Source organism: Prunus mume, linkage group LG2 (genome assembly GCF_029339155.1).
Source record: "Prunus mume cultivar Tortuosa linkage group LG2, ASM2933915v1, whole genome shotgun sequence".
Lineage (NCBI taxonomy): Eukaryota > Viridiplantae > Streptophyta > Magnoliopsida > Rosales > Rosaceae > Prunus > Prunus mume.
Window position 1 is genome coordinate 43884464 of NC_142699.1, and position 17822 is coordinate 43902285.

Sequence of the window (17822 nt, forward strand, 5' to 3'; positions counted from 1 at the left end):
TAGTACTTCATTTACTAAACTTTTGTGTCCAATGGAAACTATCTATGGCCTGGATCTTGTTGCCTCCTCTTGACTAAACGATACTATTCGGATATACAATTGAGTGTGAAGCCAAGCCACACTGTTTTGTAAGGTGCAAAGTTACAATAAAATAAAAAATAAACATCTGTTGCACATCCTTCTCACCACCCTTCCTTAACCCTTTTTCCCTCTTTTCTTGCATGTATTCCCTCAATCTCGAATAAAAATAATACAAATTTATAAATAAACCCAATCATAGACATGTATTTATAAAAAAACTCAAGCACTATTTAAACATAGAAACACACCCAAAATCAACACCAAAATCAACAATTGTATATTTTTTGGGTGTGTTTATAAATGGGTTTTGAGTGTGTGTAATGATGGGTTTTGGGTGTGTTTATAAAGTGTTTTGGGTGTTGGGTTTTTTTATAATTTCAGCCCCCATTTTGGGTGTTTTAGTGAAATTCCTTTTTCTCAAAACGAAAACCAGGGTTGAAATTCTGGGTGAAACTGACATGAAAAAGATATCTAAGACAACATTCTACAAAAGGAAATTTGAAAGACAGCAGCAACGAATCTAAAGATAGATATAGCAAAGATAAATCGAAAGTTACTGCACTCTAATTAATTTGATCTCATAATCGGTACATCATGCTACTTAAATACATCCCAATGTATTTTGGAATTTTGAGATACATTCCAATTTCGATCTAATTTTTCTTGAAATTTTTCGACTTCAGAAGTGGGATTTGATTTGGGCATGCCAAAGTTGAAAATTTTCAGATCGAAACTGCCCACAAAACGGAATTTCTTATTCAACTTGCATCCCAACTCTGGCGACTTAGGTTATATATTAAAGTAAAACTATGTTTTGGATGGCAATAATTTAACAATGATAGATTTTGAGTTTTTCTATTTAAATCCCACACTTTTCTTTGTTCACCCTAATACATAAATCATTAATCTCTAAGTTTTATTGTTGTGTAAAAAGACAAAAAAGTCATCCAACTTAATAATTAACCCTAGTACAACGTAGTAGCCTTGCGGGGAGAGAGATTCTTCAGCTCCACTCCTTGTTATATATATAGTAGAAAATAGAGTAGAAAACTACGCTTCAAAATAAAGCCCAAAAAACGATCCTTTTGAAATGTCCTATCTTGACCTATTCAAGCCATGAAAGTGACCTTTTGGATTAGAAAACATGGCCTCTGGTACTCTTTCCTGGGTTGATCGAAGAGCTGCTAACAAAAAGGCGAAGGCAGGATTCATAATAAAATAACCGTGGACGGATTGAGCCAATGTTTTCAAAAATTCCAATACCATAAGCGGATTCCACATCTATTTTTTTATTATTATAGATTTTGCACCTTCAAAAAGAGATCTCGAAGGGAAGGTATATTGAATTACAGAAATCGATTCACGTGTACTTCTTGCTGCTACAATTCAAGAAAGATAGAGGAACTAATTCAAGAAAGTCATTTGTGGACGAGAAGAGTACGACATATTCTAGGGACCGATCTATCTCATTAAAGGATTTTGTGGACAGGGCACAGACCTTAAACCGATCGATTAAACCAATTATTGTAGAGTTTCTGGTGGAAGTATTGAATTAAAGTCATTCATGTGTGCTGATTTCCTTATGGTTGACTTAACAATTGGGATACTGGTTTCACCGTACTTATAATCCATCTTTTATTATATGCTAATTTCAGCCTATTAGTTCATAGTGAAGCTTAGCTGGGCTGGAGGGACACATACATTGTATGTAGGGCTTATACACACCTTTAGTAGTTCCCTCCAAAACCCATGTCTTCTGCCTACCAATGGGAGAGAGAGCTTGTTGGACGGATAGAGTGAATGAGGGAATGAGGGAATGACATAGAGGAATGGGATACTACTAAAAAAAAGTAAGAAACACGGGAGCCTGTGGTTGATATAAGAAGTACTTACTATCTTTCCCAAACACCCCTTGTTCTGCCTACCGACCTTAACTTCTCTTTCTAGGCCCTCTACGCTTATCAACTCCTGCATTCATTTGATTGCTTGTTGTACTCCTTCTACCATATTCCTTTGTCTTTGCATCTCAATCCCGGATCGACTATAAGTCTTCTTTGCTATAGCTTGAATCCGTGATAGACCTAAAATATATTATAAAAAGTCTTTTGTTTGCTGGCTTGAGTCTGCTTGATTTATTTCTTTTATTATAAGCGCCGAATCCCTAACTCTCTTCTTGTTGCTAGCAAATGGGAAAAGACTACTTCTTGGACTGTGGCCGACACCAGAGAAGACTAATTAGAGATTTGCTAAGCGAATGAGCCCTAGCTTGATCTAAGTCTTATACATTAATTAAGCAGCTTGACTTATATGCTCCTCTTACCTTGCTTTATTACACCGTGAAGATGAAGCGAAGGACATTTATTATCTATAACAAAAAATCAAACCTAAGCTGCACCACCACTCTTCATATCTCCCTCCCGACTATACACTACCCCACCACTCTTCATATTAAATTTCAGAAAAACACAAACTCCTCTACACCTTATTGCTAAATTACTCATCTCTTTCAATCCAAGAAACCTATTACACTCTAATCTTCTCTTCACAAACCCTAAATACGGTATGCAAATAGTGGCTTGTGGGTCGTCAATTGAGGTATGTAATGTGAGAAGTTCCCCCACAAACCTAACTGCATGAGTTAAACTATAATAGCATCATCAACAATCTCACTCTACTCTCCCACTTTCCCCCAAAGTTCCCTTAGAAGATCAACCCCATGAAAATCCACGATGAAGAAATGAACAAAACATTGACCATGGCCTTACAGTTGTAGATGACAAAGGAGCTTCAGATAACTATTAGAACTACCAATTCAGGGAAGCCTCTCTATCGAGCAATGTCAAATTAACATTGCATCATAAAGAATTAACAGTTGATGATGGCAAAACATTCAACTGCTTGGGAAGCATTTTCCGTTGAGGAAGATAACCGTCTTTGTCAACCAAATAAAACTTGTGCATCCACATGTTGTTGGTCTGCAATTAAAGTTCTGAATTCAAAATCGCAATAAACAAGCATTGGCAAGAGTAATTAAAAGCCAATGGAATGAAACTGACAATGCCATGGAAGAAAAGAAAATATTTACCGCAAGAAGTAAAAGTCCAGTGACACCAAGAACAAGGCCGGCAGCTCCAAGGAAAGCAGTGTTCTCACCAACGAACAAGGCCGCAAGTATAGCCACCATCAAAGGTTGTGAATCAATTATAACATGGGGTGTGGGGTCGATGGGTTTTTTTTTTTTTTTTTCCTGAGTGTGTATTTTGGGGTAATTAGGAAGATAGTGGAGTTTTTTTTATAAATTGTAAAAAATTTGAATTAGAAGTTGAGATGAACTTAGAATATAAGGTGAACAAAGAGAAGTGCGGAGTTTAAAAGAAAAACTCCAGATTTTTAGTTGACTTGTATTCATTTTCCAAACTTAATATGACAAGCTTAGGGACTCGAGAGACCTTTGCCCTCTTCTCTGAGTTGAAGATTCTTCATTAACATCTCATATTTCGTACTTTTCACCTCTGATAGCACACTATTGTCAAGTTGAAAGTGTCTTTTATCCCTCACCATCTGATCGAAGCAAAAGCTCACACAACCTAGTTAGAAATATCGATTTGATTTTAAGGGAATTGGGAATTGGGCATACGTATCGCTAAAAGGGGTCTGAGGATTAGGACGAGATTACAGTACATGTGCCATTCACATGGTATTTTTGTCGGGCATTTGGATGGAATTGTGAAAACACTAACAGCTGGAGCGAAATTGACAAATACATTTAATATGAAGGCTAAATTGGCTGAAAAATTAATTCAGAGTGGTAATTTCAACATTTGAAATAGTTCAGCGGGTATTCGGCAGTACCCTTCTCGTAATTAGTATAAAACTTATTTCAATATACAAAGAAAAACTGAAATATATTGTTACTCTTCAAATTTATATATAAAAGATTTGGGAATTAAACAGAGCTCAACTTGCTGCCACTACAAGTGCAAAACTAATCAACAATACACATTGCGATTCAGTAGTCTATTATTTGGAACTGCTCTACCGGTCGGACACAATATTCAACTCATTTAGCTCGTCGCTTAAATGGGCATTGCAACGAAATCCATTCAGCAGCCAGATATCAAACAAAACAAACTAGCAGAAAGCACACTTCAAAACTGGTAATTGCATTAAAATGAAGAAGAGGCAAGTCTAAATGCCATAATTGAAGAAAATAAACTAACACCATCCACCAAACAATTGCAGCATGCAATAACAATTCATTACAAAAGTATTTTAATCACTACCATAAAAGATAAGTTTTCCAATTCTCAACACCTAGCAACCATCTGACATGCTCAGGGTATTCCAGTTCACAGGTCTTGCACACTCAAACCTGCAGACATGAAAATAACATTTTTATCTCTTCAATCAGCCACAACAAATTCAACAAAAACCCAGTATAACATCAAATCAAATAAACCTAAACATTCAAAGTTGCCTAAATCATTTAACAACAAACTCAGTTACATGAAAAAAAGGCTCTCAAAAATAAATAATATTACTTGCATCCTAACAGATGAAAGGAAAAATGGGTGACCTAAAAACATATCTACAGTACTATAATATGTGCGTGAACATACTTTCACAACCCATGAAACTCCATTTGCACAATAAATTGTGGAAAAATTATAGGGGCTTATGAAGAATCCAGTTGATATCTTGATGCCTAAATCACTATAAACAAAGCATACAAAGCTAATAACTTTTAGGACATACAATAGCATCATTACCTGCTTCTAAACAGATATTGGTGTTTTCATAACATTTTACCTGGGGGAAGAGACTGCTTCAACTTGTCAGCCTTCTCTGAGTCAAACACACAAAGTGTGTACAGGTACTTGGAGCAGCGAACCTTGAACTTGACTGCATCTTTGCTTCTCTTGATTTTCACCGAGCGTGCATCTTTCCTTCTTGCAGTGAGAAGGAAATCTTTAATCTCATGGATTTGCTTAGGCTGTGGAGAAAACAACAAACATGAACTCTTAGCACCAAAGAGTAACAAGTAAAACAATAAAGGAATCCAATATCAGCAAACAAGATCATAACCATAGCAGCCAACATTAACAAATAAATGTAACAGAAAAAAAAAACTGAATATTCCAAAACAATCAAACAGGCATCAAATTAGAAGTAATGAGATGGGCAATAAAATATGAATCAACTAAGATTGATAATATCATCACTGATGTACTGTAATCAGGAGATGATGGGCAATAAAATGAAATTCTATACAACATTTTTATTGAGGGTTCAAGACAATCTTGACATGGTGAATTTTGACCGTTGTCTCTTACTAGCATAGAATCCAGAGTCTACAAAAAGGACTGGAAGCTAAGAACAGAGCCACTGAACCGAATCACAATACTATGAATTATCATTTTAAATGCAAACATGAATTATCGAAAAACATTCATTTATCTAAATATACATTTAAATATTATTCAAAGATATTCCACTTAACCTCACCCATCATCCTTTGAACATTTCCTTCATTCCCTCTACCTAGACTCTGAATTTTCATTCACTTTGAATCAGAAAGATACTAAAGACTACTTTTTTTTTATTTTTTTTATAATAATTCTATATTGGATTATACTCCAACCAATCCATACCTAAAATGCACCTCGTCAAAGGATTTTTTTTCAGAAATCCATGTATCTCCGTTTATTTGAAAAACACAAGCAACTACGGCCATACTGAAATGGATTAAAACCAGAAAGTGCAAATAGCACATAATCTTCAGTCCAGGTCCAAAAACACCCAAACAAGAAAAATTGAAGGAAACCCATTTCACTACACGGATGGATTCACACATAAAAATACCAGAGCATACACTTCAACGTGTGTCTATACGTATACACACACATATATATACATGTCAGTAAGTGCAAAGTTAAGTGTATATATCAGATGTGTGTATATGCATCCATGCATCTATATGTTTACAAACATGTTAATCAACACAATAAAGGGAGAAATGAATATACCATTCTGACGGCGGAGAAGCTTCTCCTTCTTCTCCTGGTAAAGGCAGATCCACACGAACCAAGCCGCGTTATGTGTTCTGAGCTACATTTATACCTCAAGATGCAAGAGGCTCCTTTTTAACCCTAGAAAAATTGGGTCGAATTACCCTTTGGGTTCTGCAATGGGCTTTTCTGGCCGAGCAGTTTCGCGGGCCAACACATATTAATAGGCTTTTATTACTCTCTCCCACTGGCCCACCTTCAATTCTGATGATTTTTCCCATTGGGCTTGCATTTCTTGACATTTATCACAAAGAGTTCGTTTGGTACGGCGGATTATCATGAATTGAACTAAATACTGGGATTGTCTTGGATTGGCATGGCCTGGCATAAGCAGGATAAGACTTGTTCTGCGTTTGGTGTAATGTCGAACTAAGAAGCTAGATAACGAAAATAGTACTATTCTGTGCTTGGTATATGCTTGGACTGTGACTATTTTTTTTTTTTTGAGGTGATATAATATTTTAATTAGAAATTATTTTTACTATTATTCCTTAGCCAAAAATTAGTATTAAATTTTCCAAAACTTTGGGAACACGCCTGTATTTTGAGAACATTTTATAAATGTGAAAGCTCAGGGGATGTTTGGTATCCTATTCAAATAGGGAACTCAAAAACTTGGAGTTCTTAAATCTATTTTTAAGATTCAAAAACTTGTTTGGTATGCAACTTGAAAACTGTTTTCAAATCTTAAAAATTTGAGAACTTGTGGGTTGTTAGAAAAAAAAACTGAAAAAAAAACATATATTTTTTGTTTTTAATAATTGGGATGTTTTTAAGTTGTTCTTGAGTTTGAGTTTTTTTAAATAGGATTACCAAACAGGTTTTCTTTGTTTTGAACTCAAATTCTATTTTTGAGTTTCAAAAGTTGGATTCAAATTGAATATCAAACAGACCCTCAACTTCCCTAACTTAAATTACCAAACCGTCACTAGGTAATTGCAAACGCAACATGCAGTTGCCATCATAGTTTATGAAAACCAACTATCTGTTTGTCAATTGCCGAACCACTAGCCACATGACCTCTACACTTGGTTTTATGCTTCCTTTCTTCCTTGAAACATGGTGAGACAAGCTCCAAACCATCCCAACATCTTGGCAAGCCAATTTTCATAACATAAAGTTCTATTTAATTCATGGTAAATATCCAACACAAAGTTCGCAAAATAAGATGATCAATGGTGCATATACAACACCAAGCTCACAAAAAAGAAAATCAATGTTGCGTATCCAACAACGTTCACAAAATAAGATTATCCATAGTGGATTTCCAGCACCATAATTACAAAAGAAAGTACACATGTTAGTGTTCACAAACTAAGACAAGTGTGAGAATCCTTATTCTTAAAAGTGTTAATATTTAATTTTTTAGTAAGTATTAAATTATAATTATAATTATTTATGGAAGTCTATGTTTTATTTGCTTCACGTAATTTACTTATCCTATATAGTTATTTTGAACTCTTTCTTCTATCTAAATTTAAAAATAAATAAATAAAATAAAATAAAATAATTCATGCATAAGAGTTATTTTACACTCCACGTAGTTAGCATTTGTGCAAATTTTCACTATTAGTTCATGATCTTGTTAGAGTTGGGCAATAGAAAACGTAACCTTTTGCATGCAACACCTCTTAACTTTAATTGTTATAGTTGGCAAGTTTACATTGCATTGCATATTAGCTAAGCAAACGTGGAACTCATTTACACTTGCTTGCTGCACACTAAGGCTCACATCTGTCTTTGTGACTAAGCAACTTAACCATGAGCTGTTGTGATTTTAGAAATAGTTATCCACAGCTGAAGCAAATCAACATGCAGCCAATGAAAGTATAGGATAGTTGCCGCCTCTGTTTAGTATAAATAGGACCCTTCACTACTAATCGTCATGCATAGTTGTGCATGAGAAGAGAAAAAGAAATCGAAAGAGGAGAAAGTGAGAAAGAAAAGAAGATAGAGAGGAAGACTAAGTTTGTGAAGGTGGTAGAAATTTGGGAAAACACATTACATTTCTAGCAAAAGCTTTGGTATCAAGGTAGGGGTTTCTTGGGGGGCCTTTTTCAGAGATTGATTTAATTAAATTTCGTGAGCATAATATTATACATGGTACTGTTTGATTTACGTACTCTTAACTGTTTGAACAATGTGGGCATGATTATATGTACATTGGTGATATTTAAATGATTACATTGTTTTTATGAGATATGTGAACTATATAATGTCATGTAAATTATTTGGAGTTCTTGGGTTGAGAAAATAATGGTGGAAAAAGAGGGTAATGGGAATGATCTTTTGTGTAGTTGAGTCTAACTCTTGGCAGGTACCAGGTCTCAGGGATCCCACAGTGCACATAATTTTTATTGGGTGATTCGGGACTGGCGAAAGGGAGTTAGACAAGATGACTAACAAAAGGGGAATTATGGATGATTAAAATGGGTGTTAGTTCATATAAATAGGCATTCGGGACCAAGTGGTATAAGCATGGTATGGGGCGTGCAGTGCTTGTCATTTATGAATTAACGGGATTAGATGAAGAGCATTCATGCATTGTTACTAATAATGTGAAATTTGGCTGCTTGATTATTTGTCACTTAATTTAATTATATCAATTTATAGTAAAAAGGTTTATGTCCCTACTGAGCTGTGGTTTCGCTCACCCCCTAATAGATTTTGCAGGTACCGAACCTGAAATCTAGAGCTTGTGATGATTTTTGGCATGTCTATAGAATGTAACATAGCTTGTGGTTGAATAATGAGCTACTCTTTAAGTGAACTCTCGAGTAGTTCTAACTTGTAAAATAATGTAAAATTCTTATGGTTTCAAACGTTATCGTTTCCGCGTTTTTGTTGAATATTTTATGTGAAATATCTATTTTATTTATTTAAATGTCTTCTTCACATTTTAGTTATAGTTTTTATTAAATTCTATAATTAAGGTGTGAATCACGTCGTAACCCAAGGTTTTGTAAATCCGAGGGTTGGGGTGTGACAAGTTGGTATCAGAGCTTTGTTTTACGATTTCATTAAATTGTTTTGTTACTCACTGACCTGTTAAAATATTGTTTAGGATGCAACCCGATCAGAGTAATGATACATGGGGAGGGTTCCAAATGGGACCCGAAGGCCTTATCCCAATAGACGAAGAAGCATACCATAGTCGCCTACGTAACCAAGCCTATGTGGATGTCGTTAATGAAGCTGTAGAGACAGGGTATAGAAGGATGTTTTATACACCAGAAATGCAAAGACTTGTGGTTAGACATCGATTGCATACCAATAACATAAGGAGTCAATATCAGTTAAATATTGAAGCACATTCTTACAACCAGGTGTTTGAAGATGCTGCAACTATAGCTGCTGATATGTGGCCACCACCAGGAATAGACCTACCATATGTTCCAGAACCACAGGACTTAAACTTACCCCTTGTGCGGACTCCAAGAGATGAAGCCTATTTGGAACTTCGGACCTTGATGCTTTATCTGCGAGAATCATTGCGTCATCTGCTCCAGTAGTTATCATTGAACAACAAAATCTCAGTCCAACTATCATCAATATAAGTTCTGATGATGAAAATGAATATCCCGAGCCCATTATCCCTCCTGTTGAAGTTATAGATATTAGTTCTGATGATGAATAGATTCTCTCAGAAGTTTGACTAATAAGATAGTGTAAGTCTAACAAGTTGATTTTGATATGTATAGTTTTTGGTAAGCAGCCTTATGAAGGTTTTTAAATAGAAAGTTCCTTGTAATATAGGTTTGTGACTATTTTGTTAAAATAGGTTTGTAACAACTTATAAATATTTAATAAGCATGTTTGATTTTCTGTAATATTTCTTTTTTTTTCATATAATTTATCAATGTTATATATATAGGTATGTTTTTCTTTCTGATTTCTATTGACATGATTAATTGCATAAAAAGTTGCTATGAATTAATTAATTGTCAATTTCATTTTTCATAATATGTATTACTTCAAACAATTATTTTTGTGTCATGCCAGTATTTTTGATCTTGATAAATTGAGTGATTTAACTCAGTTATGTGCAATTCATCAGCTTACACACTAGCAATTCTTTTTACTGTATCATATAGGTTTGCATTTAACTTACAAAGACAAGTGGCAGTTTTTAGTTTTGTTAGATTCTATTAAAATCTTGTGTACATTTCAGTATAGTTTGGAGTTTTCTTAAGTATAGCATTCAGTCATTTTATTTAGTTTACTTGATTCTTCGATTCACTAGATTATAAAAATCCATACTGAATTTCGTTAGCATCAACACTTTTTATTGGTATATGTCATTGTGTGTCTTACGTTGTGCATATGACAAATATGCTTATTTTAATATTATATATATATATATTAATCTTATGGAATTATTTGGTATCAAGGTTTAATTATTAAGATGGCTGGAGTAGAAGGACAAAATGAGAATGATGTGAGTGATAGTATGAGAATAATGTTAGCCATTCAAGATATGGCATCTGCTATTCGTGAGACAAATCAACAGAACCACGAACACCATCAAGAAACTCAAGATGATCAAATAATGAGGATTCAAGGAGAATTTCGTAAGACACGACCACCTGTGTTCAAGGGTGATCCAAACCCTATGGCGCAGAAGAATGGTTAAGACAAATAAAGAGAAAGATGAATGAACAAAGAGTTCTGGAAACTGAAAGTGACCATTGCTTCTACCTATTTGGAAGGACAAGCTTATCATTGGTGGGAATCTGTCTTGGCTATGCCTGATGTTGAGGTTGCAAGTTGGGTTGCCTTTGAGACAATGTTTCTGGAGAAATATTTTCTGAAACTATGAAAACCATGAAGGTACGTGAGTTCACTAATCTGTATCAAGGTGATATGATTGTAGGACAATATCAAGCTAAGTTTGAAGAACTCATGCGTTTTGCTCCTTACATAATTCCTGATGAGTCTGCAAAAGCAAAGAAATTTGAAGAAGGATTGAGACTAGAGGTCAAGGAGAAAGTGGAACTTTTTAAATTGAAAAAGTATATTGAAGTTGTTGATCGTGCCTTAATGGCCGAACAAAGGATACCTAGTTCTAAAAGAGTTTTTGAAACTAAAAATCCTAACGGGGGACAAAGTAACAAACGCCAAAGATTTTTTCCCTCTCGTTCTCGATATCAAAATCCAAGATCATTTGAGGCAACTCAAAACTCAGGATTTTGTTATCATTGTCGACAGATAGGACATTACCGGAGAGATTGTCCCTAGCTACAATCATATCAGATACCTGTTGCTCCACAACCACAACCACAGTTTCTTGCACCACAACAACAATTTCAAGCTCCACAAACACAGTCGTGCTCGTACCAAGCCCCATATCAAGATTCACTGAATCAGTTTAGAGGTCCTGTTAATCAATAGACACAACGTCCAAGGGGACAACCTACACAACAAAGGCCTAGGGCACCATGAACAGCAAGGAGGTCAGAACAACTCACTCAAGGACGAGTATATGCTATTGGACAAGTGACAGAGCTGAATGAACCTACTGTGGTGGAAGGTACATTTCTAGTTTTTAACTCGTTGGCTAGAAAATTGTTTGACCCCGGTGCTACAAATTCATTCATATCCGTATCATTTGCATGTATTCTTGGAATAGAATATGAATTTATGAAATCCTCGTTGATGATTGGATCTCCATTGGGTAAATGTGTTGAAGTTAATAAGTTGTGTAAATCCTGCCCAATAGAGATATCAGATCATAAACTTGTTGTTGACCTGATGATATTGGAATTCATGGTGTATGATGTAATATTGGGAATGGACTTACTTACCCAATTTAAAGCTATTCTTGATTGCGGTAGAAAGATGGTGACTATGACTGTCAGTGAAGGGGAAACATTCAGTTTTTATGGAAATAGGAATAGTTGCAAGCCTGAATCAATCTTGGATAATAGAAATTGCAATTATTTGAGATTGATTGCTCACATGGCCAATAAGGATCTGGGTGATCCGAAACTTGAGCTTATTCCTATAGTGAAGAATTTCAGTGATATTTTCCCAGAAGATTTATCTGAATTACCCCCAGAACGTGAAGTGGAGTTTTCTATAGATATCTATCCTGGCACATCACCTATCTCTATACCTCCACATCGAATGGCACCAGCAGAGTTGAAAGAACTCAAAATACAACTTCAAGAACTTGAAAGAAAAGGTTTCATTCGTCCTAGTACTTCACCATGGGGTTTTCCTGCACTTTTTGTGAAGAAAAGTGATCAAAGTCTAAGAATGTGTATTGACTACCGTCAACTGAATAGAATCACCATAAAAAATAAGTACCCTTTACCTAGGATTGATGACCTGTTTGATCAACTGCAAGGTTCCCGATACTTCTCAAAAATTGATCTTCGCTTTGGTTATCACCAATTACGAGTAAAAGCAGAAGATGTATCGAAATTGATCTTAACATGATGTGCAAGTACATGTAAGAACATACATACTTGCTCCTCCAAAGACACCAAACCATCATTTTTTACCCTTCCCTCTTGGTGACATAAATTGCATAATAGACCAAAAGCCCTTCTATCCATTCTAAGTTCGTTGACACATTCTATATCACTATTTCCTATTATACTATCAAGATAACGCAAACAAGTCTCATGTCTAACCAATGAACGATTATTCAAAGAGCACCTTTCAATATGTCTCATTCTTGATTTAAGCATCATCAATACAAGAATAGTGCAAGCACACATTGTCTCTAAATGCCACAACTCCAACAATAAGATCAACAAAATCTTTCTTTGATCCATATCTAATAATTGTTATACAAACAAAACAATCTTGGTTTACCTAGTTGTGATATTAAAATAAAATGTACATATAAAACATAAAAATAAAATCTAAGACATAACTCATAACATTCATATAATCCAATTAATATGCTCAGATAAATTTCATAAAAAAAAAAAAAAAAAAACCTACACTAAACAATAACCCATAGCAAAGAACCTTAGAAAAATCGAAATAATTGCAGAAAAAATGCGTAGAAAAACTTTAAAAAGACAAATCACCTATTGCTAACAATAAAGGCTGTAAAGCCTAGAGACATGAGGCAAAAAAGAAATATGGCAAACCTTGTTTTGGTTCTGAGTTATTAGCTATTTGGGTCCAAAAAGACACACCAAAGCTTTGACATATTTATTTTCTTCATGCATTCCTAATATCTCTTCCCCAATGCTCTCCCCTTCACTACAAAAGCAAAATAATGACCCAATTTCTACAACACATTAAAAACCCCAAAAAAAAATTCTAAAAACCTTGCATACGTTTGTTATTCCAAGTCTTCTTCTTCTTCTTGTTGTTTTTTATTATTATATATATATATATATAATCTTCTATGTAAGAAGCATTCTTACTCTGTTCTCTAACCTATTTATTATAAAAATTTCACCTAATGGAAAAAATTTCAATTCTTCACGTAACCTAATCCTTGAACTAGCAGATTTAGCCATTATAATACGAATTACACAGCCACTTTTAATTATCTCACTCAAAAGAACAAAGAAAAGATCTCAAGAAGGAGCCAGAGAACGAAATATTCCTGGAAAAAAAAAAAGGCAGAAAACCTAAAAATAAAATAGAGAAAAATCTCAAAACATCTGCAGATTCATACCATAAACTACATAGAAGATAAGGTTTGAGTACAATATTCAATCAAGTTGAAAGAATATGAAGATTCTGAGATAGAGAGAGTGGTGACCTGTTGAGAAGCAGTGAAAACTGACTCTAGTTCACTTGGGAAGCACAAGATGATAACACGAGATGAAAACACGCGAACACTCTAATTAGTGAGCATACTACTTGTCCCCCCCCCTTCCACATGGGCTTCGTTAAGAACCCCTAAGGAGGTGTTTTTGGTGGGCCTAGCATTAGTAGTCCCCATTTAAAACTAGAAGTAGGTGAACCAAACCTATGCCTAATTTTAATCTAATCCAGTCCTTGCCTTGGAGGTGTACCAAACGAGCCCAAAATGTACTTAAAGTTTAGGTATGGTGACGTGCAGGTTCAGAGTTGGGTAGGACAATACTACCCCCATCCCCATTCTTCATCCCCGCTCCCCATCCCTTCACCCATCCCCACCTCTATCCTCGATAAGAATTTTCAAGAAATCCACATACCCATCCCCCTCGGGGGCTATCTCCTAAATCCGCATCGAATTGCCGATTTATTTACTTTTAAATAATAAAAAACTTATCATATATTATTATACTAATTTAACCTTAAATTATCATTTAACTCAACTACACACAATTATCTCAACTTATTGGGCTGCGTTTATGGATGGGGTATCAATACTATCCTCGGCCTGTCTCCAACAAGTGATATTGAAAATTTAGGGATAGGCATACCCACCCCCGATTTTACCTTGAAATCTCCCCCCATTAAGGTGAAGGACCCAATGGGGATTTTTGTCATTCCTAAACTTTGAGTTTTGAAGTCTAGAATTTGAGTAAATTTTACTTCCTTTCTTGTTGTATTGTTGTGTGAAATACATATTGTTTGTTATATGTATATGTTACAATATTGGAATTGAGGTCATATAATATTATTTGGCAAAAAGTCACTTTTGGTCCATATGGTTTGCCACTTTTACCATTTTGATCCCTGTCGTTTCAATTTGGTTAATTTTGTCCATATGATTTCAATTTGAAGCAATTCAAGGATAATCCTCAATTTCTATCAAATTAGAGTAACTGGGGTTACTTATTAAGGGGCATTTTGGTCAAAGAACAAAGGCTGGAAAAACAAGAAAGACAAAAAAAAAAGGAAAGAAAAATGAGAAGAGAGAAGACTCAGCTACACCACCACTCCCACCATGCCCCCATCTCCCAAACCCAGTAAAACTCTATCACCTCGATCTTAACATCATAACAGAACTTGGCTACTATTTTGAAGGTCTCCTAAACAAGTTCTTCAATGCAACATAGAAGAGAAATCTATTGAGCTTGTGAAGCAATTAAAGCCAAAATAGGCTGCGTTACTCAATTGGGGTATCAATATGATGGCTGATGTTGTTGAGGAAGAACTCAACAAAATGAATGCAAGATATATCGCTATGGTTTTTGCTCCAAACATGACTCAGGTAATCTATAAAAGAATAAAAAAATATTATTTTTTTGCCTAGTATTGATTGCAAAACGATAAAAATTGATGGGTTAATCCCTTTTGTAATTCTTTCCTACCAGATGCATGATCCTCTGATGGTTTTGATGTCTTGACATGAGTTAATCTACTAAATCAAGAAGATTTATTTCCTAAGTTAATTAGGTGATTTACTTCCTTGTTTCATATAGTTGACACATCCTTGTATAATTAGGAGATATTCTCATATTAATTACTGTATCTATCTCCTTGTAAAGCACCCTTGTAAACTCTTATACCTCCTTATGGAGAAGAATATAATCAACATAAAGTACTCCAACCATATTCATATTTTAGCATGGTATCAGAGCAATCGATCCTAGGGTGTCTCAAATCACTCAAATCACTCAAATCATATCCTCAAATTCAAACACAAACCCTAAATCAAATTCCTCAAATCCAAATCCTAAACTCTCAAATCAAATCCTCTTATCAAACTCCCTAAACACATACCTTTATCTTACAGGCAAATCGTTCTGCTACATCTCGCTTCCGATCAATGGAGGATCTTCCACCTCAACTCCTCAAATCGTTACTATTCAAAGTGACAACTCCCCACTCCCTGCTAGCATCAACCTAACTATGACCAATTATGCCTTATGGTCTCAAGTAATGGAGATGCGCATTGCTGCAAGCGAAAAATTGGGTTACCTAACTAATGACACTCCAAAGCCTCATGAGCTCTCATTCACCTACAACAAATGGCGTACCGAAAACTTTCGAGTCAAGGTGTGGTTAATCGACTCCATGTCCCCAACTTGATGAGTCGTTTCATTCGATTTAGTACTCCTAAAGAAATCTAGGCTGCCATCAAGAAGACCTATTATGATGGTGGCTATGAAACTTATATTTTTTTATCTCAAAGAACGGGCGTTCACCATTGAACATAATGGGGGAACCCATTCATAAATACTACAGCCAGTTGTAGGGCATCTTTCAAGAAATTAACCATCGGAGTCCCATTCGCATGCATTGCATCGCCGACGTGACTAAGCACTAGACAGAACTGGATTGTCTTTGTATTCACCTTTTTCTTACTGGTCTTGACCCTGATTTTGATCAAGTCCAGGGGGAAATCCTACACAAAGATCCTAAATTATACCTTGATCAAATGTTTGCTTATGTTCGTCGTGAAGTTCAACAGAGAATGACCATGACTGGTGCTCAAGAAGCTTTTGTCATGGTAACCCAATGTCAAAAGGGGTCCTAGACTTCTACCGGTGGCTCTTCTTAGAATAAGGCCTCAAGATCTATTTCGGAGAAGAAGTGCACCTACTGTGGAGGAGACAAACATACACATGCTAGTTGTTATGAACTGGTTAGGTACCCTGATTGGTGGGACCACTCCAAAGCTCCCCACAGAAATAGGAGCAAATCACTCAACACATCTTCTGAATCAAATCTCGTAAGTCCTGTTGTTTCAGCTACACCAGCTCCAACATCTGCCTCTATAGCCACAACAGGCACCAAAGGTTATATTTTAAATACTTCATCCAAGAAAAACACATGGATAATTGACTTATGAGAAACTGACCATATGATATGTGATCTTGGACAAATTGCCTTTCATACATCATCTCCTCAACCAATGGTGTCTAATGCTAATGGTACCCCCTTCCCCCGTGATTGGGGATGGTTCTATCTCTCTCTCTCTCTCTCTCTCTCTCTCTCTCTCTCTCTATCTCTCTCTCTCTCTCTCTCTCTCTCTCTCTCTCTTTCTCTCTCAATTTGGATTCTATGTTGATTGTTCCATTATTGCACCATAATCTATTGTATGTTGCCCAAATTACTACGGCTTTGGACTACATTGTAACCTTTTGGCCAACTCATTGTGTTTTTCAGGACATTCTCAGCAGCAAGACAATTGGTTGTGGTACTACGATGGGTAAATTCTACTACCTGGACTTGGTGCTTGACAATGAAGCCAGAATCGGTCAAGCTTCCAAGATTAGGGGAGCTAGTGTTGAGAAACAAACTGACAAAGTATGGTTATGGCTTAGGCATTTTGGACATGCTTCATTTGGATATTTATAGAAGTTATTTCCATCCTTATTCACTAGTTTAGATATTTCAAGTTTTAAGTGTGACATTTGTGAGCTGGCCAAGAGCCATCGTGTTCCTTTTCTCTTAAGTTCAAATAAAAATTTGGTTCAGTTTTCTCTTGTTCATTATGATGTTTGGGGACTTACTAAAATTTCCATTCTCGCTGAAGTTCGATAGTTTGTTACATTTATAGATGATTGCACATGCATTACTAAGGTTCCCCTTCTCAAAACTAAAGGGGAAGTCAGTTTAAAGTTTCAACAATTCCATAAAATGGTAGAAACACAATTTTAGGCCCGAATCAAGGTTCTATGTTATGACAATGGCGGAGAATTTCTCAACTAAGATCTTAACAGGTTCTTACAGGATAATGGCATCATACATCAAAGCCCATGTCCATACACTCTCTTTGATGCCCCTATCTTTGATGCCAATATGCCTCGGTCATTTTGGGGA

General features: G+C 35.6%; 1 protein-coding gene across 1 annotated transcript; it reads right to left on the reverse strand.

The window, feature by feature from the left end:
• Nucleotides 1-4213: 4213 nt before the first annotated feature.
• LOC103322396 (large ribosomal subunit protein eL38z/eL38y) lies at nucleotides 4214-6249 on the reverse strand. Its single transcript, XM_008224309.3, has 3 exons — nucleotides 6108-6249; nucleotides 4891-5074; nucleotides 4214-4453 (listed from the first exon to the last, which is right to left on the reverse strand). The coding sequence occupies exons 1-3, from the start codon at nucleotides 6108-6110 to the stop codon at nucleotides 4431-4433; spliced, it is 210 nt and encodes a 69-aa protein (XP_008222531.1). The 5' UTR covers nucleotides 6111-6249; the 3' UTR covers nucleotides 4214-4430.
• Between the last annotated feature and the right edge of the window lie 11573 nt (nucleotides 6250-17822).